This window comes from Asterias amurensis, chromosome 1 (genome assembly GCF_032118995.1).
Source record: "Asterias amurensis chromosome 1, ASM3211899v1".
In the NCBI taxonomy this organism is placed as follows: domain Eukaryota; kingdom Metazoa; phylum Echinodermata; class Asteroidea; order Forcipulatida; family Asteriidae; genus Asterias; species Asterias amurensis.
The window spans coordinates 27,403,387-27,430,725 of NC_092648.1; the positions used below are offsets into that span (position 1 = coordinate 27,403,387).

Sequence of the window (27,339 nt, forward strand, 5' to 3'; positions counted from 1 at the left end):
GTCCTCTTATATTTATAAATAATTCGAGCAAAACTTTTTTTGGCCTATGACACCACTGGGCGGAGCCGGCCACAGACCAATCGCCCGCCTCCTGCATGCCTTAAAATAGCACATGACATCATGGTGTTTATACACAGAGGCTAGCGTGTAAGCGCGCACGTAAAAACAAGCTCGATCGAAGATTGCACCACACGTTCTTTTACGCTGCACTCATCGATCACAGGAAGTAGTAAACAGCAGCACACAGAGCTAGTTCGCCAGCTCGATTGGTGCTGTATTATTCTGAACTTTTACCCGATTTTGGCGATTTGGACATCATATAATTTGGTAGTAAGTAGCAAATTGTGCATTATTTCCGTCATATTTCTGACAAGTGGTTTACCCATTCGATTGGTTGTTGTGTCATGAAGGAAATGACAGGAATTGACTCTGTACTGTACACACTGTGTAACCATCTAATCCTACCTCCATGGTGTAACTAACTACACACGTAATCGTAGACTACCTTTATTTGTGGTGGTGGTACTGATATGATACTGTACTTCTAGAAACTATAAAATAAGGCTCCCCTGTGAGCGGGAGCCTTTATAGTTTCTAGAAGTACTGATACTAACTGGTAAGGAACGCAAACATGTCCTCCTCCCATATCAGCAGATTTAAGTGGTCATTTCATGGTGTTTGGAAAGGGTCAGAAGGCCTTGTAAGCCCACTTTGGTTGTTGAAGTTTAAAATTCAAATTGCTGCATTTGACAGTGTTTAATATTACTTTTAATTATGACAATTTCCGTATCTGCAATGTCACCCAGCCAGGCGAGTGACCCTGAACCATAAAGCTGTCCTATGGACCTACTAACTAAAATTGACTTTGTGCTGTGACGAATTTATTTGATTTTTAATACAATTGGATGTTGGACTTGATTTCACATTCCTTTTTCTTGAGGAGCCCTAAATTGTTAGTGTTTTTAGCAACGGAAATTCTAGCCCACCTTGTTGAGCTGTTAATGGCTCCGCTTTTAAAACATGTTGCTTTTTATATTTAATTGTGAAGTATGTTTCTCAAAATATTTTATACTGAAATATAAATACTAACGAAAGCTGCTGTAGGGGAGTGTGGATGACCACTTGACCACATTGAGTCGGTTCGAGTGGCAACTGACAATCTGGTCCAACACGTACAATTTTGACAGCCAGTCACCAGATTTGCCCTATTTCTACCACTTTCGAAAATTATGACACAAATTCGAAGAACACGAGCTTGATCCTCAATGTCTAATAAATCCTTTGATAACACTTAAGAAACCATTGAGGAAATATTTTGAAGAAAAAGGACAAAAACTTGTTAAAAAGCACTCTGTAGAGTGTAAGATATCAGGAAAATCAAAAATAGCCTCTATTATAAAAAGGCTCCCTCTGAAGTAACAAATTTGATTTTGAGACCTCAGATTTTGAAGTTGAGGTCTCGAAATCAAGCATCTGAAAGCACACAACTTCGTGTGACAAGGGTGTTTGTTTCTTTCATTATTATCTCGCAACTTCGACGACCAATTGAGCTCGGAGTTTCACAGGTTTGTTATTTTATGCATTTTGAGATACACCAAGTTATATAAGGAGACTGGTCTTTGACAATTACCAATAGTGTCCACTGTCTTTAATGTTGGCAGTCTCCCAATTTTGTCATTATCCTTGTTCTGGGGTTCCAGTTAAAGCCTTAAAGCCGTAAAAGCCTTAAAATCACCACTGCCCTCGAATATGTTGACCCATCACTACATGAGGCTAACATCGTTTGAGCCCTTTTCTGAAAACCAAGTAAAGAAAGTTATTGGACCTAGTGTGCATAAAGTCATGCAACCTCGACCCCATCCCAACCTGGCTCTTGAAAGCTTGTCTCGATGAACTTCTTCCTACAATCACACACATCATGAACTTGTCACTGTCATCGGGCTCTTGTCCAGGATCCTTCAAGTTATCACACGTGATTCCTGTGCTGAAGAAACCTAACCAAATTTTTTGCAATATTTTCTCAAACTAAAGGCCAGTTGCCAACATCTCGTGTCTGGGGAAGGTCCTTGAGAAAATTGTCTCTGCCCAAGTGCGAGTTTACCTTCAACAACATGGACTCCTACCAAAAATGCAATCAGCCTATTGTAAATTTCATGGAAACAGCACTTGTTCGAGTCTGCAACAACCTACTTCTCGCAGTTGATTGAGGCCTCGAAGCTATTGTTGTACTTTTTAGACTACTCATCGGCATTTAACACTGGCTCCCTGTGTCTCAAAGGATCAAATTTAAAGTTCTCACTCTTGCATACAAAGTTAAACATGGCCTAGCCCCTAAATATATCTCAGAATTACTTATATTCCCAAAAAGAAACCTATGTCTCATGTTCTCCGATCATCATCTACATATGATGTATAGATTGTCAACATAGCTTTTGTGGTTGAGGACATAGGAACTTATGCATAATGACGACTGGAGAAGAGACACACTAACCGAATGGGAAATGTTTGTTGAAAACACCTTGAAAACAGACTACGTACGTAAAGCCCTTTCATATGATGTATAGATTGTCAAAATAGCTTGTGTGGTTCAGGATATAGGAGCTTATGCATAATGACGACTGGAGAAGAGACTAACTAACCGGGAGGGAAATCTTTGTTGAAAACGCCCTGAAAACAGACTAAAACGAAGCTATTTATAGGAGAGAAAAAAAATTAAATACAAAAATAAATAGTACAACTTTTGGTCGCCAAGTGGTCTCCCATTCAAAGACTGACGGAGCCCGATATTGCTTAAATTCAGTGACCGGACGAGAACCGGTGTTATCAAGGCAGTATGGTCGTAGATAAGACTAATTAATTACTTTTGAAGAAAACTGACATTATGTTGAGAACGCCTCGAACGCAAACTAAAACGATCAACACGTGGTGCAGAGCGTGACTATGCTCCTCAATGCACCGCATACTTACACGTGGTGACTGCAATGCACCACATGCTTACACGTGGTGACAAAGTACATGTACATGTAATTGTAAAATCTTTACGCGCAATCAATGGGGGAATTTTGTAGTTCTTTATACATGAATTTTAGAATTTTCAACCTCGATTTTGAACCAGAAGACTAGATCAAAAAGGGGTCATGTCTGCGAGGCGTTTACAGAGTTTTTATTGACCTTTCCGATGTTGTATTGATTGTAAGAATCCCTCATGTAGATCAAAAGTTCTGATTTTTTTAAATAATAAATTTTGAATTGGTGTATCTCGTCAACTGATGATGTCATCGTGACGTAACAACTTTTGCATCATCTACTGGTTATTGTCTACCAGTGTGCAAAGTTTCAACTTAATGCAAACTTTGCATCTATGCTTTTTCTTGCGGACAATCGACAGCGAGAAGAATAAGAAAAAACCCCCAAAAACCACCAAAAAAAACGAACAAAATCAAAGAGTTGTTCGGGCTGTTGCCCGAACACCTAAAAATTGGGGGGTGGGGGTTCAATTCAATTGTGTGACTTCACTGTTCATAAATTCCCATGGATTTCTTCAAACGAACAGCTCATTCTTCCGTTTACCTGGCTACACCTAAACAATGAGTTGAGTTTTTACTAGCAAAATAAACATTTGAATTTGAAAAGTAAATAATGCCAGCAGTGAGTCACTAGTTGATATACATATGTATAAAAAAATCTCAAGGTCATGGTTGGTAAGATATTGTACAAGGCCTATTACAATGATAATGAAATACTATAAGTTATCACACAAGCGCGAGTTGAGTACGAAAAAATTTAGCACTTCTGCGTGCCATGGATATGGGATGCAGACGTGCTATATTTTCCGTATTTCCACGAGCACGCGTGTGATAACGTATTTATCTTCAAGCCAATATGGCGCGTGACATAGAACACACAGTACGCATGGTAGTGATATTAGCCGTGCAATATAGGTTTTTATCACCACTCCATTCTGCGAATCTGATTGGAGGATTAGCGCATACTTGAAGATAATGAGTTGTTGTCATAGCTGTAGTAGTTACATTGGTGGAAAAAAAACTTTAAAATTATCAAACATTTTTTATTAGATTTATATCCAAATGCTGTTAACATTTCCAAAGGCAGTTTTAAATGTGGAGAACCTGATGTATGGGAATAATGGCAGACAAGTTCACTGACCCCCTATTATTTCCAGTAAAGAATTGCTAATTCTCGCTTTTCAATGGGAAAATAGTGTTTTAAGGCTCCACCCCCTGTCCCAGAGGGACTCATTGCTAACTTGAGCCATAATTGAATCCCTGAAAAAAAGTTACTAGAGCATCTGATGGAACAAAAGTCAAAGAATCATCTTTAATCTTTGTATGAACCCCTGTTTAAAGTTACAGAATCAAACAAGGAAATCTTCACAATGGAATTCGGCGGGAAGTTTGTTTACCTGAAGAAGAAGAAGAGGAGCAAGGAAGACGCTTCTAGGGTGGAGGAAGATGATGAAGAAGAGACTTATTGTGTCGAAGAACTCGACCAGGGACTAAATAAGCAGTGTATGCCAGGAGCTACTGCTGATGATGGCAAGGTAGGGTTTCAAATCTGTCTTCTTCAAAATGTTATATTGCATAATGAATATATGTTTGTTTGTACTTGGTTTATGCCTCTGAAGAAGGTCCGATTTGGATCAAAAGCTAAGGCCATCTATCCTACTCATAATATGAATATATTTTTCCGGTTTGGATCGAAAGTTAAGGCCATCTACCCTACTCATAATATGAATTTTTTTTCTTCAATTTGGATCAAAAGCTAAGGCCATCTAACCTACTCATAATATGAATTTTTTTTCTTCAATTTGGATCAAAAGCTAAGGCCATCTACCCTACTCATTAGATGTTTCTTGATATTTTTTTTATGCAAGTCGTCAAGGTGTGGGCTACAATCAACTGTTTTTTTCCAGGGGCCATTGCTACTATACCTTACCCACCTTCTCTTGGGGCTGAACAGGAGTAACCCCCTTAACAGTCCATGGATGTAGGCTGGCTATTTACAATTCAACACACTGACATAATAGAAGCAGAGGCAGGGCTTGAACTGGGGGGGATCCATGAAACTGCAGGATTGTAGTTTAAAACTGTTAATTACTCAATTGGACCAGTGAGTTTGTTACAAGACTGGAATCAAGCCATCTACACAGTTTTACATTTAAGCTGTTTTGGGAACATACAAGCACTAAGAGAACCTTTTGTCTCTTTTTTCTTGTTGATAATACGTACCCGTAGTCATCTTTATTCAGTAGTTTAACTGCTGTTTATTTAGCCTACATACATGACATATAGGCCTATGGGTAGTTCTATTAAAAACGTGTTAGTTTTATTGTTTTTCCTGTAGTGTTGTACCAGGGGTTCGAAATTAAGTGTATTTCCATGGTAGTCAGCAGGGCTAGTCACCAATAATTTTTAGTAGCCCTGATTAGATTTTGGTAGCCTGAAAGACACATTATGTCTCGCGTCACGGCTCAAACTTTACAATACACCAATAACATAGTTCTTTATTGTTTGTGATGATGATTTTTGCATTATTTTTCCACTAGCCCGTCGGGCTATCAAACTGGAAAAATCAGTAGCCCGGCTGTAAATCTGGTAGTCCCGGGCTAGCGGGCTAGTGGCAATTTCGACCCCTGTGTACTGTTGTTACTGTACTTCTTGAAATTTCCCATAATAACAAACTCTTAAAATGCTGATTTTCTTTTCCCGACATGAATGAGTTTCATTGGTTATCAAATCAAGGCAACCATAGTAGTTACTGAACCAATCCAGGAACCATGAACTCTATGAGCTAGGTCTATATGTGTTTGTGCCATATAGGACAGAGTCGCTTCTTTTCTATTCATAAATAAGGGAATCAGTGTGTGGTGAAGAGGTTTTCAACTAGTGGTTTAATCCCAACGAGGCCTGGTTCTTGATAATTTACCGAGACGAAGTCGAGGTAAATTATCTAGAACCAGGCCTCGGCGGGTTTAAACCACTAGTTGAAAACTGATTCAACACACTTTGATTCCCATTCATAAATACCTTTTCGGTCAAAAACATCATCACTTTTTGGTCAAAAAGTAAAATAAATGCAAAAATTATAATTGTTAAATGGTTTCTTTCAACACAACACCCCTCAAGCTATGAAATGGTAGAGCCCTCCACTGCCCTCGCGTAAACAACTCCTTACAAGGGAATGCTGTGGGCGTCGCGCGTATCGCGTGATGTGGCACAACTGTTTTAGCTGTTGCTCTCGACCAATAGGAATGAAGATCTTTCTTATAAGAACAGGTGCAAGGTCGTGTGTCACGCTCATGAATTAACACTTTTTACTGGTCATTAACAAAAGGTTTATGCACACCCACGTGAGGCGCTCTCCACCAATAGGAGTAGATTTATATTGCGTTATAATGAAGGAAAAACTGAAATTGAACTAGTCTGTTTATGAACAAATTTAAATTCCTTTCTTCAGGAGACGTTTTTCAGAGGGTCAAATTGACCTTAACGCTAAATGATTGAGTTCATACCTTAGATATTATATCAATATTTTTTTTTAATCGACTTGTTTTCATCTTCATTTACAGACATGCATGTTGGATATTTTAGACTCCGCAGGACAAGAGGAATTTTCAGCCCTAAGGGAGCAGGTGAGATCAATATTAAATTGGCTTCTCGTGGAAGATACCCTTGCCTACATGTACATCATTACGGACTGTCAAGGGTTAAACCTGTTGGCTTGTTGCATTTTTTTTACCATCCATTTGCGACTTTTTGGTTTTTTTTTTCAAACCTTTTCTGATGACCTTAAGGGCAACTTGTTAAAACCCATTTTTCGACCATATTTATGGCCCCTACGGTTTCTAAAGACTTAAATTATAGACTTGTGAAGGCAGCCAGCACGAACGTATAAATAGTGTGAAAATCAATTTTAAAGCCTTAGTTTTGTGCATTTGTTTCAGTATGTTCGAGATGGCCAGTGCTTTATCATTGTCTATGCGATTGACAACAGAAAATCATTTGAAGAAGCTATCAACATTTACAAATGGATCCAACGTATGAGACGGACTGGCAAAATACCCACGGTGAGTATAAAATACCAGTGCATTCTACAACTATGACATCACCAGCTGAAAACAGCGCCCTCCCAGAAGTTGATAAAGACCTAGACTGGTTCCCTGTCTTTATCCCTAAGGAAGACTTGAACTTGCTTTTCAGAACCAGTGAATTCATTGGATACAATGATTTTGTTGAATAAACGTGCAGTGACGTAAGCTTAAGTGTTTTGATTAGTCTGAGGCAATGTGGGTGCAGCTGACAAACATCACCTCAGACCAATCAAAGCGCAGGATATGGAAAGCTTACTTTTGTCTGCATTGTTGTGTGCACTGGGTAACAGGTACAGTTCATAAACAGTCACGTTTGACTGCGTATGTGAAATGGATGTAAGTGAAAGGTGATTATGGACGGGGGATTGAGCTAAGCTGGAGGCCACTCTTAATTCACAAGCCTCAAAGTGCGATGTCAGATGTTCAGGCTAATAATAATTATAAAGACCTATCAGACATTGGCTGCAAGAGGCTTGTGAGCGTGTACAACATGCATGATTCCATTGTTTGACCTCAGCGTTTGCGGCCAATGTACAAGTGTCTAAACACTACCATAGGGCAACATATGTACTGTAAATAAGTGCTACCTGTTGCACACAGAGAAAAAGACATGCTGATGCACTGTCAGCTGTTCTAAACTGCTGTCTACATTTGCAATATCACATCTGATATTCTTTAGCAACAAAACATGATTTGCTTATAAAATTAAGCCTACTACATGTAAGTATGTGAATTTTTGTGATTTCAACAGGTTCTTTGCGGCAATAAGTCCGATCTCTCTGACCTAAGAGAAGTTCCCAAGGATGAGGGTGAGAAAGAGGCAAAGGATAATGGCATCTTGTTCTTTGAGACGTCGGCTAAGACTGGAGACAATGTGACAGAGAGTTTCCATGCACTGGTGCGAAACACACCACGGACAGGTTCCAGATACAAGGTGCTTGTCTTTGGTCATTCTCTTTGACAGCCATTTTAATTGTATACTGTACTGTGTATTGTACATGTACGTGCGGGGTGTGGTTTAGCCTGCAGTAATATTAAATAAGATAGGACCAAAAGGCACATTTAATGCCATGAACCATGTTAAATGGTTCGAATAAGGATTCCGCGTGACATCCAACCAAATGTTATTGAACTACTTGCAAGTAGTAATTTATTAACCACACTATTTGATAATGAAAACAGTAAAATAAAAGCTGGTGATATTTATCAACCCAAGCCGAGGTTTGAGAAAGGCCCCTGTAATTATTGACTGCAATGGAGAAGATTTTGGAGTTTGGAATTTTCTCTTCATGACAGTGTTGGTGTCTTTTCACAGGCTGTGGTTCTAGGCGCAGGAGGTGTAGGCAAATCGGCCATCACTCTGCGATTTGTGAACGACTCTTTTGTGGACGATTACGACCCGACAATTGAAGACAACTACGTGAAACAAGTGGTGGTGGAAAATATTCCAAAGGAAATGCTCTCAGCAGAACCAGGAGAACGAGGTAGCATTCTGTCATCTTTGGTTTTTTTTTGTTTTTTTTTTGTTACTTCCAGGGATCAATCTGAATTTCACCCAATGGTAATGATTGGTCGTGAAGCTGAGTATTAAGCAGAACCAGAAGAACGAGGTAGCATTCTGTCATCTTTGGTTTTTTTTTTTTTTTTTTTACTTCCAGGGATCAATCTGAATTTCACCCAATGGTAATGATTGGTCGTGAAGCTGAGTATTAAGTTGTCCAACAAAGAAGATAAATAATATTTTTGGGGGTTGAACAAAGAATTGACTAGAGTGGGATTCGAACCAACGACCTCCGGATTAACGTGCCGGCGCTCTACCCACTGAGCTATCTAGCCTTATATTGGTTCGAACCAACGACCTCCGGATTAACGTGCTGGCGCTCTACCAACTGAGCTATCTAGCCTTATATTGGTGGGACACCGTCAATATAGGGCTAGATAGCTCAGTTGGTAGAGCGCCGGCACGTTAATCCGGAGGTCGTTGGTTCGAATCCCACTCTAGTCAATTCTTTGTTCAACCCCAAAAAATCATTTCAAAATTTACCCAGTCAGTTTCCCTTGTGGTTTATATTGAAGATAAATAATAGATATTAAATTTGCATCAGGGGTAAAGAATACTAATTTTGGTTTTTACCCATACACCGATGTGTGTTAGCACTGTATACTCAATACTTTCCCCGAGTACTGTGAAAAAATATCACAGGCATGTTACTCGGGTGGGATTGCAAGGGTCGTGGGTTTGAAGTATACAGTGCTAACACACATCGGTGTTTGGGTAAAAACCAAAATTAATAAAGAAGATAAAGTATACTGTTCGAAACGGCGAGACCACACCGGCTCTAACTCTTGCAAGATTATACTATTTATATTATATTTTCTTCCTAATTGTCTAACAAAGTCTACGCACCTGAAAGTAACAGACAGTTGAACTTATTGATACCAAAGTGCGAAATTACTAATTTTATCTTGCCAAAAACATACTTGCCCCTGAGCAAGACCATTCTTTGGAGGATTTAGAACACAGCTGTGTGCCTCAAAGTCAAAGAGATTAATAAGGGAATCAATATGTGGTGAAGAGGTTCTCAACTAGTGGTTTAAACCCAACGAGGCCTGGTTCTTGATAATTTTAATGAGATGAAGTTGAGGTAAATTATCAAGAACCAGGCCTCGGCGGGTTTAAACCACTAGTTGAAAACTGATTCAACACACTTTGATTCCCATTCATAAATACCTTTTCGGTAAAAAAACATCAACACTTATGGTCTAAAAGTAAAATAAATGCAAAAATTGAAATTTTTCAATGATTTCTTTCAACACAACACCCCTCCAGCTATGAAATGGTAAGGCCCAGTCAAGGCCCTCGGGTAAACATCTCCTTATAAGGGAATGCTGTGCGTGTTGCACGTATCGCGTGATACGCAGTGGACACTATTGGTAATTGTCAAAGACTAGCCTTCACAGTTGGTGTATCTCAACGTATGCATAAAATAACAACCCTGTGAAAATTTGAGCTCAATCGGTCATCGAAGTTGCGAGATAATAATGAAAGAAAAAAACACCCTTGTCACACGAAGTTGTGTGCGTTAGATGGTTGATTTCGAGACCTCAAGTTCTAAATCTGAGGTCTCGAAATCAAATTTGTGGAAAATTACTTCTTTCTCGAAAACTATGGCACTTCAGAGGGTGCCAAACAAGGTTTTATGCTAATAAATTATTTTTAGTAATTACCAATAGTGTCCACTGCCTTTAAAGGAACACGTTGCCTTGGATCGGACGAGTTGGTCAAAACAAAAGCGTTTGTAACCGTTTTTTATAAAATGCATATGGTTGGAAAGATGTTTTAAAAGTAGAATACAATGATCCACACAAGTTTGCCTCGAAATTGCGTGGTTTTTCTTCTACTGTGCGAACTAACATGGTCGGCCATTTATGGGAGTCAAAATTTTGACCCCCATAAATGGCCGACGTGTTAGTCGACGAGGTAAAAGGAAAACCACGCAATTTCGAGGCATGTTTGTGTGGATCATTGTATTCTACTTTTACAACATCTTTCTACCCATATGCATTTTATAAAAAACGGTTACAAACGCTTTTCAAAGACCAACTCGACCGATCCAAGGCAACGTGTTCCTTTAATGCAGTTCCTGATGTACCCAAGACAAAGAAACCTAGCTTTCATGTTGTTATCTTATTGCAGTTCCTGATGTACCCAAGAGAACGACATCCAGCAATCCTCTCAGTTGGGTTTTCAAAAGAGGCTCCAAAATTCTTGGCACAGTTGCTGGCCCACCACCCCTTGGCACAGATGCTGCCCCACCACCCCTACCACCTCGTGGCACGGGTTCGGCTGATTCCGAATCCAAGAAGAAGATGGCGTACCGCAAGGCAGACTCTAACGTTGTGCTGTTGTCCTTAGGCACACTTGAGGATGAGCCGACAGTGATAACAGGGGATCCTGTGCACTGCAGGTGGGTCAAACCCTCTTCCTCAAAAGGGGTAACCAGAATTGGGTTTTGTCACAGTCTCTGCCCAAAAGGGGTAACGTACAATTCAAATCTTTATTCATCATGCCCAGCATGAAAATCACTTTCTTGATAAGCACATTAAAATAAATCATTGTTTTTTGGATGAGAGATTTAATTATTCCAAACCTCTAGTTTCCAATTAAATCATACTGCCAACCAGTGAAAAATTCATCAAGACTGGGCCCAATGTAATTCTGCGCTTGCGTAAAGATATTTCACATGCATTAGCAGGCAAATGTTTAATTTGACTTTTGCACTATGCGTGTTCAACATTAAAAGGCATTTTCGGTATTTGCACAGTAAGCCAAGAATTGTGATAGTAAGCGCAGAGTTCAGAGGTAAGCAGAGCCATGAAATTTGGCCCTGGTGAGAAGGTTTCAATAAACTCAAAACTGCATCAGGGAATTTGGCACAAGACTTATTTTGATTGCAGCAATCAAAATAAGCAATGGTGATTTGGGAAGTAGTCTACAGGTTAGTATAATCAGAAAATTAATTTTGTTTTCAAAGCAGTCCTGTACAAACTATCTCAAACTGTTTCTTGTTTTGAATACAGTAAGTGTCAATCTGTGCTTTCCCTAATCTCACATCTGGAAGTTGCCGACGAGGGTGGTGACGGCAAACAATGGAAATGGTAAGTGAAATTTTTCGTTTGATTCAAGTGGTTAAGTCTGATTGAAAACAATGGAAATTGTATTGTTTTGTCTGGCACTCCGTTTACTTTCATACATGTAGGAGATGTGGTGCTACTGTTTCCAAATTTGACAGGGCTTCCGATGGAAATGTTGACAGGTGTCAGTGAGCTTTCAAGTTGGATTTAGACTATGACATGTTGCTAAAATGTTGATTTTTAGGTGAGGTTGGGTGTGATATGGGCTATCTAATGGGGGGGGGGGTGGCCAGTCTGATACAGACTACAAGACTAGATGTAGTTCGTAATACACCCCAAACCGAACCTAATGTTTTTTATCATACCATAAAACACTCCAGTGTATTCTCGCTGCTTTATTGTTAGCCTCTCTGTGTGCATACGGGAATCCCATTCAAACGTTTTTGTTTCAATTTCGGCCTGAGTGAAAGTTGCAAACCTGCGTTTTAACGTAGGAATCAGCTTATTTACCCAAAACTGAAATGCCACATTGTAGTAAATGCAACTTACAAAGTTGCTATGAAGCTGTACAACTGTGCATTTAAGGGAATAATAAAAGTTTAGTGGGCATGATGCGAGAATGATCAGGTCAGTGATTAACAAATCAAAATTGAAGATCTCTCTCGGGTGTATGATGATTACAATTATCTTCAAGTACGCACCAATCCTCCAATCAGATTTGCAGAATGGAATGGTGTTATACACCTACATGTATATTGCAGGGCTAATAGCACTACCTGCGTCTAGTGTGTTGTACGTCGTGCGCCAAGTCTGCTCATGGAAATACGGAAAAATATAGCGCTTCTGCATTCCATATCCAATGAGGCCGAAGGTTTTTTTTTTACTCACGCTTATGTGATAACTTAGAATGTGGTACTTGAAAATTTTCAAACAAATGTACTATAAATTATATACTTAGAGCTCAATTAAAACTCATTTTGTTTTATTACAGCGAGTTCTGCAGTCAGGTCAATGACAGTTTGGATATTGAAGAAGAAGAGGTATGAGACATCCTTCATATTTTTGTTTACTTTGTTTGCGGTTTTCTTCGTTTTTTTTTTACAATTTCCTTTGTTTAAAGTTATTTAAGGACACTGGACACTATTACTTGTAACCAAGAATGGTCTTATGATATTAATTATTTTGAGTAATTACCAATAGTGTCCACTGCCTTTAACCTCATTCCATTGAGTGATTCACTGGAATCCTTATTCACCTAGAGCACCTACAGTAAGTAGCCAGAGCTTCCAGGGCCCTTAAGCAGGCCCTGGGCCCCGGCCGTGACGGACTATCAAAATACAAGAAAGTCAGTGTAAATCCTCGCCTAATCTGTGGTCTCTGGTTATGGAGTTATGCCTGATTGTGGTCTCTGGTTATAGAGTTATGCCTGATTGTAGAGGTATGTCTAACTTTGATCTTAGATTCCTAAGGAGAAGAGTGTTGACTACCTCCTTGCTGCAGCTGAAGGGAAGGCCACATCATCGGACAAGGCTGGTGGAGACAACATGGCAGCGTGTGCAGGCACAACAGTATACTGCATTGATATAAGCGGCTCTATGGCATCTACCGCACAGATCTCAAACCTCCAATGTAAGTCAAGTTGGTCATTCATAACCATCTTGAATATCAAGAAAGTGCTTGAATATCATTCGCCTTGAGCCACTTAATTTGGTGGATTTTGGCACCGTACAAACTCTTGATATTATTATTTCCCTCCTCTCATTTAAAAAATATTATTTGGGGTGCAACAAAAATCAATTTATTGATAAGAGTGCCAAGATATAGACCTCTTGTGCAACGTCACCGCCCGAGTTTTTGCCAACGCAGGTTGAAAAACTATGGAAAGCCATAAATGCAAATCAAAAAAAGATCGCTGCTCTTTGTTACAGTGTTACAAAATTATTCAAAAATTGTGTTGATTTTGTTGAAAACAAAACAACTAAATATGATAGGGATTTTTTTATTTAATTGAAAGCTTGCAGAAAATGTTGAATATAGTTTTAAAATCTGTAAATACGATTGAGTGTTTTACTTACTATAACATTCAGTCGACCATGCCAATAAACAAAAGAAAGGTCCATGCCTGTAAATTTCTCCGTTACAATGATCTAATGGAGTTGGCCCCTTTTGTTTCCTGTATTGAGGATGAAGATGGTAACTAGTAAAGATGTTGAAATCAAAAACAATTCTGGATGTGGAGTTATATATTTATATTTATTCCCATTTCTTATTTATTTAATTTCACGTTTTAAAGCCATTGGACACTTTCGGTAAACAGTTTTGTCCAAAGGCCCACACTTCGTGTATCACAACTTATATATAAAATAACAAACCTGTGAAAATTTAGGCTCAATCGGTCATCGGAGTCGGGAGAAAATAACGGGAAAACCCACTCTTGTTTTTGCACGTTTTGCCGTGTCATGACATGTGTTTACTATAAATCCGCAATTCTCGATGTCATGAATTGATAATTGTTTCAATGTTTTCTAAAAAGGAAAGCATTTCATGGAATAATATTTCAAGAGAAGCCTTTTACCATTAACCTTCTGTAAACCCTGTCAGTTATTTGTAAATCTGTAAACTTTTTTTTTTCTGTTCCGAAAGTGTATAATGACCTTAAATAAAAAGTACAATTATAAAAGCAAATTAATTTGGTAAAAACATTAAAAGATACATCAATGAATAACTACAATACAGAGGAAGGAAAAAGAAACAGCTGGAGCATGAAGGATGTCCTAAAAGAAACACAGTTCCTGTCTAAAGGCTCTCCTCTCCAGCTGATCCTAAAGAGAACAATAAATTGAAATATACAAACTTGTAATTATACACAAACAGCATTACAAAATATCACAGTTATGCATTCAAATACAAATACAAGGGCAAACAAGAATGGTTAAAACAAAGATGAAAACTACCTCAAAAATAAGTTGAATCCAATGTTAGTATATGAATGGATTTGGAATGGATTAATGGGTTTTCTTGTTTTTGTTTTGTTATAATCAGCTGAATGGATGGCAGTGCAGGGGCAAGGAACAGCGGGGCCTCAATATGTCACCAGATTGGCATGCATGCAAATGGCAGTCAAGAGGTAGGATTTATAGTAAAAATGTGAAATTTGTTATCATAAGTTTCAACAGAGAAATCTTTGTGAGAGTGGAGCGGGTTGCCTGGCTTCCATTAGCCCATCAGTTTGTCATACATTACAAGAAGAAATTATAACTAATGGGTTAGCACATTTGCCAGTACAAGCAAATTTTCCGAATAGATGCTCCAACTGGAGTGTGATATAAAAAGCTTTGTAACACACCTCTTGTTTGTTCTGTATTCTGGTTGGCTGAAACAGGGTCACATGGGATGAACTAATAATTTATAGTCTAGTGATCGCGCGCAGGTGTTTTGCAGGAACCAGTACCCGAGCGGGCACTAGTCTTTGAAAACAGTGCCCGGCTACAGCGCCCTCTCTTGACTTGAAACGTGAACTGCAACTACAAAACTTCCTTTCTTTTCCAGATTTCTGTTCTTATTTGACATTTAAGACCGAGCTGTGTCACTCGGGCCTGTGAGTGACCAGAAGATGGGCCTAAATAGGTCCCTCTTCTGGTCGCTCAAAGTCCCTTGGGGGAATAGAGGTACACTATACTCATTGTCAGTCAATATGTGTATAATAACCTACTCCCAGTTTTTATATTGTACTCTGCGTATTGTGAGTGTCAATGCGTCATGCTCGGCAAACGATCAGTGCAAAAATGACATTCGAAACTTTGCATGTGCAAAACCAAAAACATAAACCTAACCTTATTGACTTAATGCGGCTGGCAGATAAATTCGGCCTTGTTGGATATGGGACACAGAAGCGCTAAATTTGTCCGAATTCCACTCGCGCTTGTGTGATAACTTATAATATGCTGTCAGGCAGACATTTTCCAGCTGTAGATGTGTTGGACCTTTCAAGTTTTGAAGTTGCTTTTCTTATGGTCATGACGATTGCATTTTTTTGTCTCTGAACAACAACAGACAGCTGGAACGATACGAGTTGGAGAACCCTGACAAAAAGGTCATGTTGGTGACATTCACCCAAGAGGTTAAAGTTTACGGGGACTGCTCTGAGCTTCCTGTCACCATCACTGGGCAGAAACTAAATGACACTCAAGTCCTCATAAATGAAGGAAAGGAAATAGCAACAAGACTCAACACACAGCCACTCAGTGTGACCTGCAAGTAAGTCTAAGGCTTTTTTGATGGTTGTTTTTATATGATATATCTCACTTAACTGATCTTTGGGCTATTGATGACCTTAAATCAACTATCACCAGGGACACGTTGTCACCTACTCCTGGCAACGACATTGCAATATTTTTTTCCCCTTTCCGTCATAATTGGCTCTTTCTGTCAAAATTACGTCATAATGAAATTGGCCTGCTCTTTTACCAAATCATTGCAATGTTGTTTGTGGGAAAAAAAATAGCCTCTTGGCATGCCTGGGAAACATTCTTGTGAAAATACTTTGACAGTGTTTGCTGTTTTCTCAGTTATTGGCATGTGACGGTTGATTCCTCGAAAAACTCAGAAATTTAGGGGTACTTTGAATCCCATTCAATTTTCCTATGGGTTTAAAATCATTTCTAATCAGGCATCTAATGTACAATATTTCATGACCTCTTTTTCTTTGTCTTGAATTACCAGTCCTCTGAAACAACAAGTCTCACAGCTCTCTGAGGCTGGCTCAACGGCCCTTGGACCAGGCCTAGCGGTCTGCCTTGGCCTTCTGGCTAAGCAGCCTGGCTCTGAGATCATTCTCTGCACTGATGGCATGCCCAATCAAGGAGTCGGTTCTCTACAGGGGAGACATAATGATACAGATTTCTATGATGAGGTGAGTGTTTGAAAGTTTCTAAGGTTGACCTTGAATGAGTTCAGCTGTCGGTTTCACCAAACTCTTCCTCACTTTGGATTTATCTTAGGACTTGAGTTAAGTTCCATATCCATAGACCGAAACTCTATGGAGGTATGACCCATTCAAAGTGAAAGCTTGTCAGCTGGGATGCCTTGTACCAAGCAAAGCAAAAGATTTAACATATTTAAAAAATAAAACGAAACATTTGGCTTCACAACCAGAATAAAATAAAATGAAGTGAGCGTTTAGTCACTATGTTTGTCAAAAGTTTTGACAAAAATTCTTGACACTGATCTAACCACAGAGCTCTGCATTTGCATCCCCCTGAATCTCATGCCAGACAGATCGTCATGTTTGTAGAATATCCCTGGCAAATAGTAGCCAGACGAGACCTTGTACAAGCTTAGGCTTCTTGTCAGGCCTCCAAATACATTAAAGCCATTAGACCCTTTCGGTAAACAGTGTTGTCCAAGGCCCACACTTCGTGTACCACAACTTCTATAGCAAATAACAAACCTGTGAAAATTTAGGCTCAATCGGTCATCGGAGTCGGGAGAAAAACAACGGAAAAACCCACCCTTGTTTCTGCGCGTGTCGCCATGTCATGACATGTGTTTCAAATAAATCGGTAATTCTCGTTAACGAGAATTTATATTGTTTTGCTGTTTTCTCAAAAAGTAAAGCATTTCATGGAATAATATTTCAAGAGAAGTCTTTCACCATTGCCTTCTGTAAACCCTGTAAGTTATTTGTAAATCTGTGAACTTTTTTATTTTTGTCTGAACCGAAAGGGTCCAATGGCTTTAAGCTCTGATAAGTAGTTTTCCCTGATATTGCACTGCCTAATGGTATGGGGGAAAAACACCACAGAAACCTAAACCTAAAATTTGAATCCTGATTATTTTCTCAGGCTGGCCGTATCGCAGAGGAGCAGCAGACAACCATCTCCATCATTGGCATTAAGACGGATGACCACTGTGCCTTTGAGCAAGTTAGTAGGTGCGTCTCCATCTCCTCGGGGACGGTCAATATCCTAAACCCTCAGGAGCTGACCAGGCAGATACGTAACCTCGGCCAAGCAAAGGTCGTCGCAACCAATGTTCAGGTCACTCTCATGCTTCACCCGACCCTGCAGTTTGACCCGGAAACTGAAGGCGCGGAGGTGAGATTTTTTTTTTTACGGAATGGGTGGGGGTGGGGGGGGGGGGGGGTTTGGGTGGACAATGTTCAAGATCGCAAGGAATTCTCTTAACTAATTTGTTTCCAAAATGATATTGAAGTTTTCAATAGAACTGAAAATGAGCAATATAACTTCATTTCCAGATGGAGTTCTTACAGGAAAACGGCAAAAAATAAGTCAATAAATAAATAGAAAAAAAGAAAGAAAAAAAAAAGACCTATGAGAGCTTTAAAATGGATGTAAAAACCAGGCAAAAAGAATCACCCGACCCTGCAGTTTGACCCGGAAACTGAAGGCGCGGAGGTGAGATTTCTTTTTTTACGGAATGGGTGGGGGTGGGGGGGGGGGGGTTTGGGTGGACAATGTTCAAGATCGCAAGGAATTCTCTTAACTAATTTGTTTCCAAAATGATATTGAAGTTTTCAATAGAACTGAAAATGAGCAAAATAACTTCATTTCCAGATGGAGTTCTTACAGGAAAACGGCAAAAAATAAGTCAATAAATAAATAGAAAAAAGAAAGAAAAAAAAAAGACCTATGAGAGCTTTAAAATGGATGTAAAAACCAGGCAAAAAGAATCTATTTAATTTGTCAACAGTGCATAATTTTTTCAGAAATAAAAACACTTCATGAGGTGATTGAACAGCCCAACAAACACTTCAAGAAGCATAAATTTCTTTTCCAAGAAGTACCATGTAGATTAAAATTGCACTTTGTGGTTGGACTCACAGGCTGCAAAGAAGAGCAAGATCGTCAAGAACTTTGGCAACATCCAGCAGTCAACTGACTTGACTTTCAGCTTTCAGCTACGACCCGAGAACAGCGACCAGGAGTTAAAGAAATTACCATTCCAGGTAAATTGTTTTTTTTCTATCAGTTTTTCCCTTCAATAGATGGAAGTTTGCATTGGGGACAAAGAATATTAACTTTGGTTTTACCATATACACCGATGTGTTATACCACCAAAGGGCAAAGATCATAGAGCGCCTTAGGCGCTACGGCACTCTTTGATCTTTGGTTAGCACCGAGTACTTTCCCTTTTTCGAATCCCACCCGAGTAATTTATTAGTAATGTGATTTTTTTCACAGAGCTTGGGAAAGTACTGAGTGTTTTATACAGTGCTAACACATTGGTGTATATGGGTATAAACCATAGAGCTGTATATATTGACTAGAGCGCTAACTTGCTCTGCGTTTTGAAGCCACCCTGGGCGCAGACATGTTTGGTGTGTTGCGTGAATTCGGAATTTTAAGAGAACACACATTGCCGCGATTATTTTACGGCGTGTGCAGATACGTACGCAACTGTCCACTCGCGTACGTCCGCGCTACGAAAACCGTAAAAAAAAAGAAGGTAAACGCGCCTTTTAATCATGATGCACATCGCGCTCGCAGTTTGTGCACCGATTAGCAGATTGTGCGTTCACATTAACTGCATTTTTTGCTTCGATGGCACATTAAAAAGAACAGACGCACGATCATGCAAATAGCCGTACAATTGCAATACAAAATTTCAAGCATGGATGCGCCCACACGGCTTCAAAACCTTAGTGCGTGTATAACGGGGTGTTAGCGCTCTAGTCAATATATATAGCTCTATGGTATAAACCAAAACTAATGGGCCCTATTCAAGTTTTTCCCTGTCTGTTAAACTAAAGAGAGTTTTTGAATGTTTTGCTGAATTCAGATGACCCAAATCTCTTAGAATTGTCGCAAGAGAACGCTTCATTTTGAAGGAGGTAGTACCCTGCCCCCAAGCCGCCTACTTTGACTCCAAACATTTGGGTGTTGATTTACTGTATAGTGGAGTATTTTGATAGATTCGGTACTGTACCTCCAAACCACCGCAGTGCTGTCGGTTTAAAGATAGTTTAATGGAGTTACCACCGAACAACATACTTTCATTGATTTTGGAGAGTGGCTTAAGACAGACATCAAGCGAATAAATTGTGCAAGTCTCTGAACTATCAAAACCTTTTGTGAAACATGAGAAACCCTTTGCTTTAATGTATAGCACATGAAAAAAAATCCTGAAACAAAAACATTCTTAAGTTATATTAATGGTAAACCTGTATGCTCCTTCTAATACTAGGTCCAGATCAAGTACACAAAGATGGACGGGCGTCGTTTCCTTCGCATCATCACTGAGGAACGGGAGGCGACTACTGATAGGCAGCAAATGGAAGAGGTACAAATACAAATACACATAAAATCTAGTTAGTTTTAATGGTCTAGAGCATTGGCCGAAATTTCTAATGGTAGAATCATTGGAGTGTGGGTTCAAATCTCTCCTGCACAAGGGTTTTTCTCAGAGCCCTCGGGTTTTCCTCCTTCTTTCGAAAAATCATACATTCTGGCTGCGCTGCATGTGTCTTAAATGGGTCAATGTTACTTGCTGCCAAAGGTGCCCTTGCATTCCTGCGGCTCTAAACACGTACACTGTATAGCCACACCCTTCGCACTTCTCAGCTGCAAGCGAGGAAAATTACCCCCCCCCAAAAAAAAATATATATATATAAATATATTATTATTATTATTGTCACCCATAGGACAGTGCACCCATTTGGGTGCCAGTGCTGCATACTTCAAAAGGGGTTGAGAGGGTTACAGGTAGTATAGTGAACTTGGGTAGTAGTCTACTGGTGTAAGGAGACACAACACCGGTTTTAAAAACACCTGATTATGCCTATTATTGTTGTTGTTAATGTTATTATTATGACCCAAGACCAGGGCCCAATTTCATAGAGCTGCTAAGCACAAAAATTTGCTTGGCATAAAATTTATGCCTCGATAAAAAAAAGGATTACGGACCATAATATCCAAATGATTTTCAGGATAAGCAAACAACAGCTGATGAGTACAACGTACAAGCAATATGCAACAAATGGATATTTGATTAGTTATCCTGTGTTTATGAAGGAAGAAATTTCATGCTAAGCAATTTGTTTTTGCTTAGCAGCTCTATTAGGCCCAGCTCACAAAATGAATGTTAAGAAAATTAGAATACATAAACCGTAATCTTAGTTAGCACACCCGTGCTTTTGAAAAACATAAGCACTTCAGTGTCCATATGTTTCAGGTTTTGAAGATTTACAGCTGATGTTTCTTTGCCTCTTTGTTCGTAGACCATGAATGCTGCAGTGACGTCAGTCGCAGCTATGCGTCAAGCCGCAGCTCTGGCTCAACGGAATCAAATTGAAGAAGCTAGGCTTCATTTGTAAGTTCCGCATCTTTGCAATAGGAAAAGAAAAAACACTCAAAAGTTATTTTGTTTTTGCCCTGTTAAAAAAAATGTGTACAAATGTAATCACAAATGGGATTTTGCTATCGTCACTTTCGTGCAAAAACTTGTTTGTCATGATGTTTCGGACAGGGCCAACTGGAGGAGAGCCACAGGGAGAAAACAGGCCAACCCAGAACAGACTGGACACTAGCCTTAACACAGACATGGTGATGATGATTTCTCTGTAAATGTGGGCTTTGTGCAATCGCAAAATTGATGCACTTGGCCATTTACACAAACGCTAAAATATTTGTCAGTAAACAGTTGCATACATATAAGAGCCCTACATTTGTACTGAGATCCCTCGCACAGGTTGCCAGCGGTGAAGTCATGTTGTCTGGCCATGCTCAACTCTCAGCCAATGATATTCATCCTGATGATTATCTCATGGCCGAGTGTACACATGGCCAAGTGGTTCAGAGCATTGAATTCAACTTCTAGTGGTTAAGTCATTGAATCCCTGTCGTGGCACTTGTGTTCTTGAGCAAACTTTACTATAATTGCTTCTCTTCACCCAGGGGTATAAATGGGTACCTGCGAGATGGTAGAGGTTGATATCGTGTATGAACAAAACCTTTGGATCACTACAGTTGCCTATAAAAGGTTGTGTATACTGCCCAGGGAGCTGAGAAAGATAACAGGAATGATATTGGCCGAATGACAAGGGCACTAACGCAAAGTGCCTTGAGACGGTTATTGTGAATGCGCTTTGTAAGAATTGGCTTCAGCGAGGGTGCTATTTGAGGTTGTGACATCCTATGCAAAGGGTCTTGTCACATAAATACAAGGGAAGGAGTCCTGAAAAGAGATGATGTTTATGAAGGGAATAAAAGTTGTTGTGAAAAGGACATATCCAAGGCATGCAGGGCACTCTGTATGACTCAGCTATTGAAAGATTATGCTTTGCACTTCATGTTCCTCAACAAAGTCCTGATTTCTTTGTCCAATTCTATCATCTAGGTTTTCCAATAGTCGATTTTTAAGCCGGGGACAACAGAGACAAAGTGGACACGCAGAATCAGCTGCCAGCTATTTGGTGGCTGCTTCAAATCTCGATGATATGCTTCAGAAAAGGGTAATGATATGTAAATTAATTTTTTAATTAGGAACCTTACAGAATTGGTATGAAAAAAAAACTTGTCTAAGGTCACAGATTTACATAAAGCTTACACGGTCTAATGAGTATAATAGTAGAATACATCTGTCTTTCACTATTTTTTCATGACCAAGATGGTCGATCGATCTCAAACTTTTATAGAATTGTCGGATATGTATATGTTGGATAACATAAAGTGCTTATCACTGCCGCCAGCAACTGTTTTGTTGGCAAAAAAAAAACAATTCTATAATGTTCGTTTAAATATTTACCCAGTCAGTTTTCTAACATAGTTAGAGTTAGATGTTGGTCCAAATCCGCTCTAGTCAGTTTGTCTATGTTCAACTGTACATTGATTTTCTTGACAAATCGATTGTAAAACTTGACAACGCAGGGATGAAGTAGTTTATACAGGTTAATCTAACATAGCTACATGTTGTTTTCTATCGGTGTGTGACACGGGCATGCGTTTAATATGCACAGTGATGCCTCTGGTGGTTGCAGAGCAAATATGTTACTAATTTGCAATCTAAATTGTAACCATGTTGCAGTTAGTCTTTCTAGCAAACTTAAAGTGCAGTAAAATTGCAAAGAAAATGTACATGTACCACCATCCCCCTCCACACGTTTGTTTTACCTTGGTGCAAACTTCTTGGGAAATGTAAACACTTATGCTAACCTTGTGGTTATCTAGTATATCTGTTAAACTGCTTAGCTATCCAAAGAAGTGGCCACTCTCTGAGTTTTGCCAAGTTAGAAAATATTGTGTAAAACATTCACCAAAAAATTCACGAAAAATGTGATATGTACATGTACCGCAAAAGGGGCTTTCTTTATTCATTGTTATGTACTTTGTGCAACCATAGAGCAAGGAACAGAAGGAGTTACAACTAGCCGTACTTCAAAGGTCCCATGTGTGTTACCGCGGTCACAAACGACCAGCGCTAATGGGCAGAAACATCTGCGGGTGCATTTCCAGGCAAGCGAAGTATAAAAGGACCATGAAAGAACTAGGTATTATATGTCTGTGGTTACGTCACAGAAAAATACACAGATTGCATTGCGTTCAAGCGTTCTTCTCAACCAACGGCATACGACAAGGATGATTTTAGCTAAGAATAACGTCATTTCAATGATTTTGGCAAACGAAAATGCAATAGGATATACCGCTTAGCAATATTCTTATAAAAAATGCCATTTAATATTCCCTTTTTTCAGTTTGTGTCTAATTGTGTCTACCGTTCAAATGCATATCCGCTGATAGGAAAAACATTTGCAAACATTCTCAATTCGTTTTCATTGGCCGGAGACCACCGACATTCTTTTCATGATACAAAAATCAATATTACATATTTCATAATTTTCCCGATAAGCAAAACCTAACAAATGTCGTAACTCAACGCAGGAACGGCCAATTTGTTTGCTTCAAAATTCAATAGAAAGCTCAAAGTTGACAGTTTCTAATGTAGCACTGTGTGCATGCAACGTGGCTTACATCGTCTACTGCGAACGCGTTGAACTTGTGTGTTGCTACTTTACCACTCCAATAATTATGAATGGAAAACGATGTGATACCAGCAATGGCAGCGAAAGGCGGTAACACACATGGGGTACAAAGAGCTTGCCACGGTCGGAATGTGTACAGCCTTTTACAGGCGCTGCGGTTCACATCCATAGTGTTTCCACTGGAGGCAGGTGCAGCGCTAATCGGATTAATTTGAGCTTTTTGGAGTTGTAACTCCTACTGTTCCTTGCTCTATGGTGCAACTTTCAATTTGACACCTTTTGGGAGTATGGATTACAGCAGTATTCATTATATAATTGCTACGGATAACAGGGCAAACAGAAAATTTTATAGTTTTGATGTTTTTGTATCATTTTAAGACTGCTAGTGTACCAAAGATGAAAGGACGTTCTGCCAGTGCAAAGATGCGGAAAGGTCAAGCGCCAAAATTAGGTGCTCTCGGCAATTATGATGATGATGATGATGATGATGATGATGATGAAGTGGATGATGACATGTATTCTGCTCAGCTTAACCAGCATACCAGGTCCAACCTTCAGGTAATGAGAACGATGAAATCAGCCATCTAAGTTCAATTTTGTGTAATTAAAGCATTTGTGATGAGCTTGCTTGGTCTTCACTGCTGGTTGGTGACTGGTGCTGTTAATGGACCGAGGCAAATGGTTCATTAACAGCTGCCATCGGCCACCAACCAACAGTGAAGAACGATTGATTATATTGTTATTGCCATTCTAAAATTGCTTATGTTGCCCCCCCCCCCAAAAAAAAAGGAGCATGAGCAATGGAGAGCTGCTGATAGTATTGAACTTTGTGAGATACGTCTCCCTCTGAAGTAATACAGTTTTTGAGGAAGAGGTAATTTCTCACAGATGTAATTTCTCACTCAGATAATAAAAGACTCCAGGCCTGAGCTTTTTATCATGCATCTGAAAACACACAAAGTAATGCAACAAGAGCGTCTTTTCTTTCATTATTCTCTTGCAAATTCGATGACCAATTGAGCCCAAATTGTCATAGGGTCGTTATTGTATGCATTTGTTGAGATACACCAAGTGAGAATAACTGGTGTTTGACAATTACCAAACGTGTCTAGTGCACTGCAGACAAATATTTATACATGTATCAGTTATTTAGCTTCAGCTGTAGCTTAACCCCATAGACGATGTTTGGCTGTTTGAAAAAAAACATACAAACTGTTTTGGAGTTTTTCTGAGAGGAATTATGTCAAACATTTGAACAGGATTGGAAGTATGGAAAACAAAATTCACTTTGCTTTCATTTGTATTCTTTATCACCAGACCTACATGCCAGCAAAATCTAAAGCCAGCTATGCACAGAAGAACAGGTCTGTTCCTAACAAAGCAATAAGAGAGCAATACTACAACATTAAGTCATCTGATGACTTGAAGAAGAAGTAATTCATTCACAAGCTTGCTGGTTATTCTGAAGCGCTTGTTCGGGTGACAACTGTGCTGCAGCATATTGGACCATTACAAAAAAGAATTTTGTTTATGAAACGGGCAAAGTGGACACTTATAAGAGAGGAGTATATTCTTTGTTAACTTTATATACCATACAAAAGCAACCTGTGAACATTTCATCAATATTGGTTGTTATGTTCTACAGACGTGCAGTAACTTTCTAATTGCAAACAAAAGAAGAGGAAATGGCCGATCACACTAAACTTTTGTACAATGTCTTTCAGTTTTCTATGGCACTGTTTTAAAGAGAACTGGTTTTATAAACAATTATTGAAATTGTGCTGGTTTTTTCTGGAACTACTCATGTTTAATAGCAACTGTCACAAATGTGTTTTATGGGGTCTTTGTTATGCTAATTTGGAAAATGTTTATGACAAAACTATTTCTTTTGAGGGTTTGAGCTGGAATGACTTTAAAAGCCAGTGAGATTTCAGGTTGGACTGGTCATTGTATCATGAAATATTTAGCAGTTGTGTTCTTTGTTTTTTTAAATCCTGAATTCTTTTTAAAAGTCTAACAATATATTGACAAGAAAAAAAGTATATATTTCTAATAGCTTGTATATTAACTCAGAGGCATCGTAAGTATATATATTTTTGGATGCATTGACGACAGTTTTACATTTTTCTTTTTCTTTCTGTATAACCAAAAGAAAGTCTAGATTTTGGATTTTTTTTTTGCAGCCATTCTCTTTTCTCTAATACCTCTGTATTACGCGCGGTCCTAAAAAAAACCAGGTTATAGTCATCGCTGAGGTCTAACAACTGTGTCTTTTTATGATCTCGCATCAAGATTTCCTTCGCCCGACCATCGCACGATCCTCTATAACTCAGCCTTTACCCTTGCCAGTGTAGTGGGAAAGTGCAGGAAGTAGGGAATTCTGTGCTTACATTTTGTATGTTCAACGTTTTTCACTATGACTAAAGAAGAGTAAGTTAGTCTAGCACCTAATTGTTTTAATTTGTTTTAATGTTCTACGCAAACATAACTAAATTGTTCGTTGAGACAATTTTATGATAACAAGTCTTTCATTTGAGTTGATGTATAAATTAGTGACATTTTCAGAAAGTGCACTACATCAAAATGGCAACACATGTAGCTGCTATGAAATTGTAGCCTTTTGCAAAGATTTTTTTCTTTAAAGACCTTTTCACAAATACCATTGCGCAAGAGCAGACTGTTGAATGAGGTGCATTGTGGGATAGATATGGATCAAATTTGATCACCAGCTAGACCATAAATGCACCTAATTCCACGCTTTATGTGCGCGCCCCAGTATTTGCGAAAAGGTCTATGGATAATTTAGTTGCTGTTACGGCGCCCTCATCAGCCATGTCAACCCAGTCATAGGGGGAATTTCTGAATGGCTGCTTGTTGGATTGGTTGGTAGATTGGTAGAGGTGGGGTTGGGTGCCCATGGGAAAAAGAACATTATTGGATGGTTTGGGGGTGAAAAGGTAAAACATCAAAGTCACAGTGGGAATGGTTTCAAGAATGCACAGTTAGAAGTGACATGTGGATAGTGTAAATCCTTTAAGTTGGAGGGGGGGGGGTGTTCACCCGTGAGTGTAGGAAGATTAGTATTCCTACCGAGGTCACAGGTGGCGAGTTATAACATAATTTGCTTTCACCTTTGAGATTAGGCAACTTGAGATTGTTTAAATGTCAACAGGTGTGCGTTTAGATAGTGGATTTCGAGACCTCAAGTTCTAAACTTGAGGTCTCGAAATCAAATTCGTTGAAAATTACTTCTTTCTCGAAAACTATGGCACTTCAGAGGGAGCCATTTCTCACAATGTTTTATACCATCAACCTCTCCCCATTACTGCCTTAATTGAAAATAAGAACTTTTTGTTGTAAATTGTGCCACATCCTATGTTTTTTACCCTTTGTCACAAAGTTTCTTTCATTTGTGTTATAAGTCAAATTGTATCACTCAGAGAATGTATGTAATGGGTAAGTCCTTAGTGGTATGGCTTATTTGGGCTTAGTGGGGACAGATCATAGAAATAGAACCCTGAGAACGTTGAGCTCTGTCACCGTCTGTTTTGTCTGTGGACGCGGCGTATCGATACCGCGTGATACGCATGTATGG

General features: G+C 39.2%; 1 protein-coding gene across 2 annotated transcripts; it reads left to right on the forward strand.

Annotated features, from left to right (window-relative positions):
* The first annotated feature begins 182 nt into the window (after nucleotides 1–182).
* LOC139935167 (circularly permutated Ras protein 1-like) lies at nucleotides 183–27,126 on the forward strand. Of its 2 annotated transcripts, XR_011785771.1 has the most exons (21): nucleotides 183–330; nucleotides 4,368–4,561; nucleotides 6,590–6,652; nucleotides 6,965–7,087; nucleotides 7,863–8,045; nucleotides 8,427–8,595; nucleotides 10,809–11,079; nucleotides 11,693–11,770; nucleotides 12,738–12,786; nucleotides 13,207–13,375; nucleotides 14,789–14,873; nucleotides 15,800–16,003; nucleotides 16,469–16,658; nucleotides 17,590–17,841; nucleotides 18,591–18,713; nucleotides 19,952–20,047; nucleotides 20,985–21,076; nucleotides 22,103–22,217; nucleotides 24,123–24,302; nucleotides 25,062–26,922; nucleotides 26,965–27,126. XR_011785771.1 is itself a non-coding variant. In XM_071929645.1 (20 exons), the coding sequence occupies exons 2-20, from the start codon at nucleotides 4,397–4,399 to the stop codon at nucleotides 25,179–25,181; spliced, it is 2,727 nt and encodes a 908-aa protein (XP_071785746.1). In that variant the 5' UTR covers nucleotides 202–330; nucleotides 4,374–4,396; the 3' UTR covers nucleotides 25,182–26,378. The 2 variants fall into 2 exon arrangements, 1 of the variants encoding a protein (XP_071785746.1); XM_071929645.1 differs by lacking the exon at nucleotides 26,965–27,126 and having other exon boundaries at nucleotides 202–330; nucleotides 4,374–4,561; nucleotides 25,062–26,378.
* The last annotated feature ends 213 nt before the right edge of the window (nucleotides 27,127–27,339 follow it).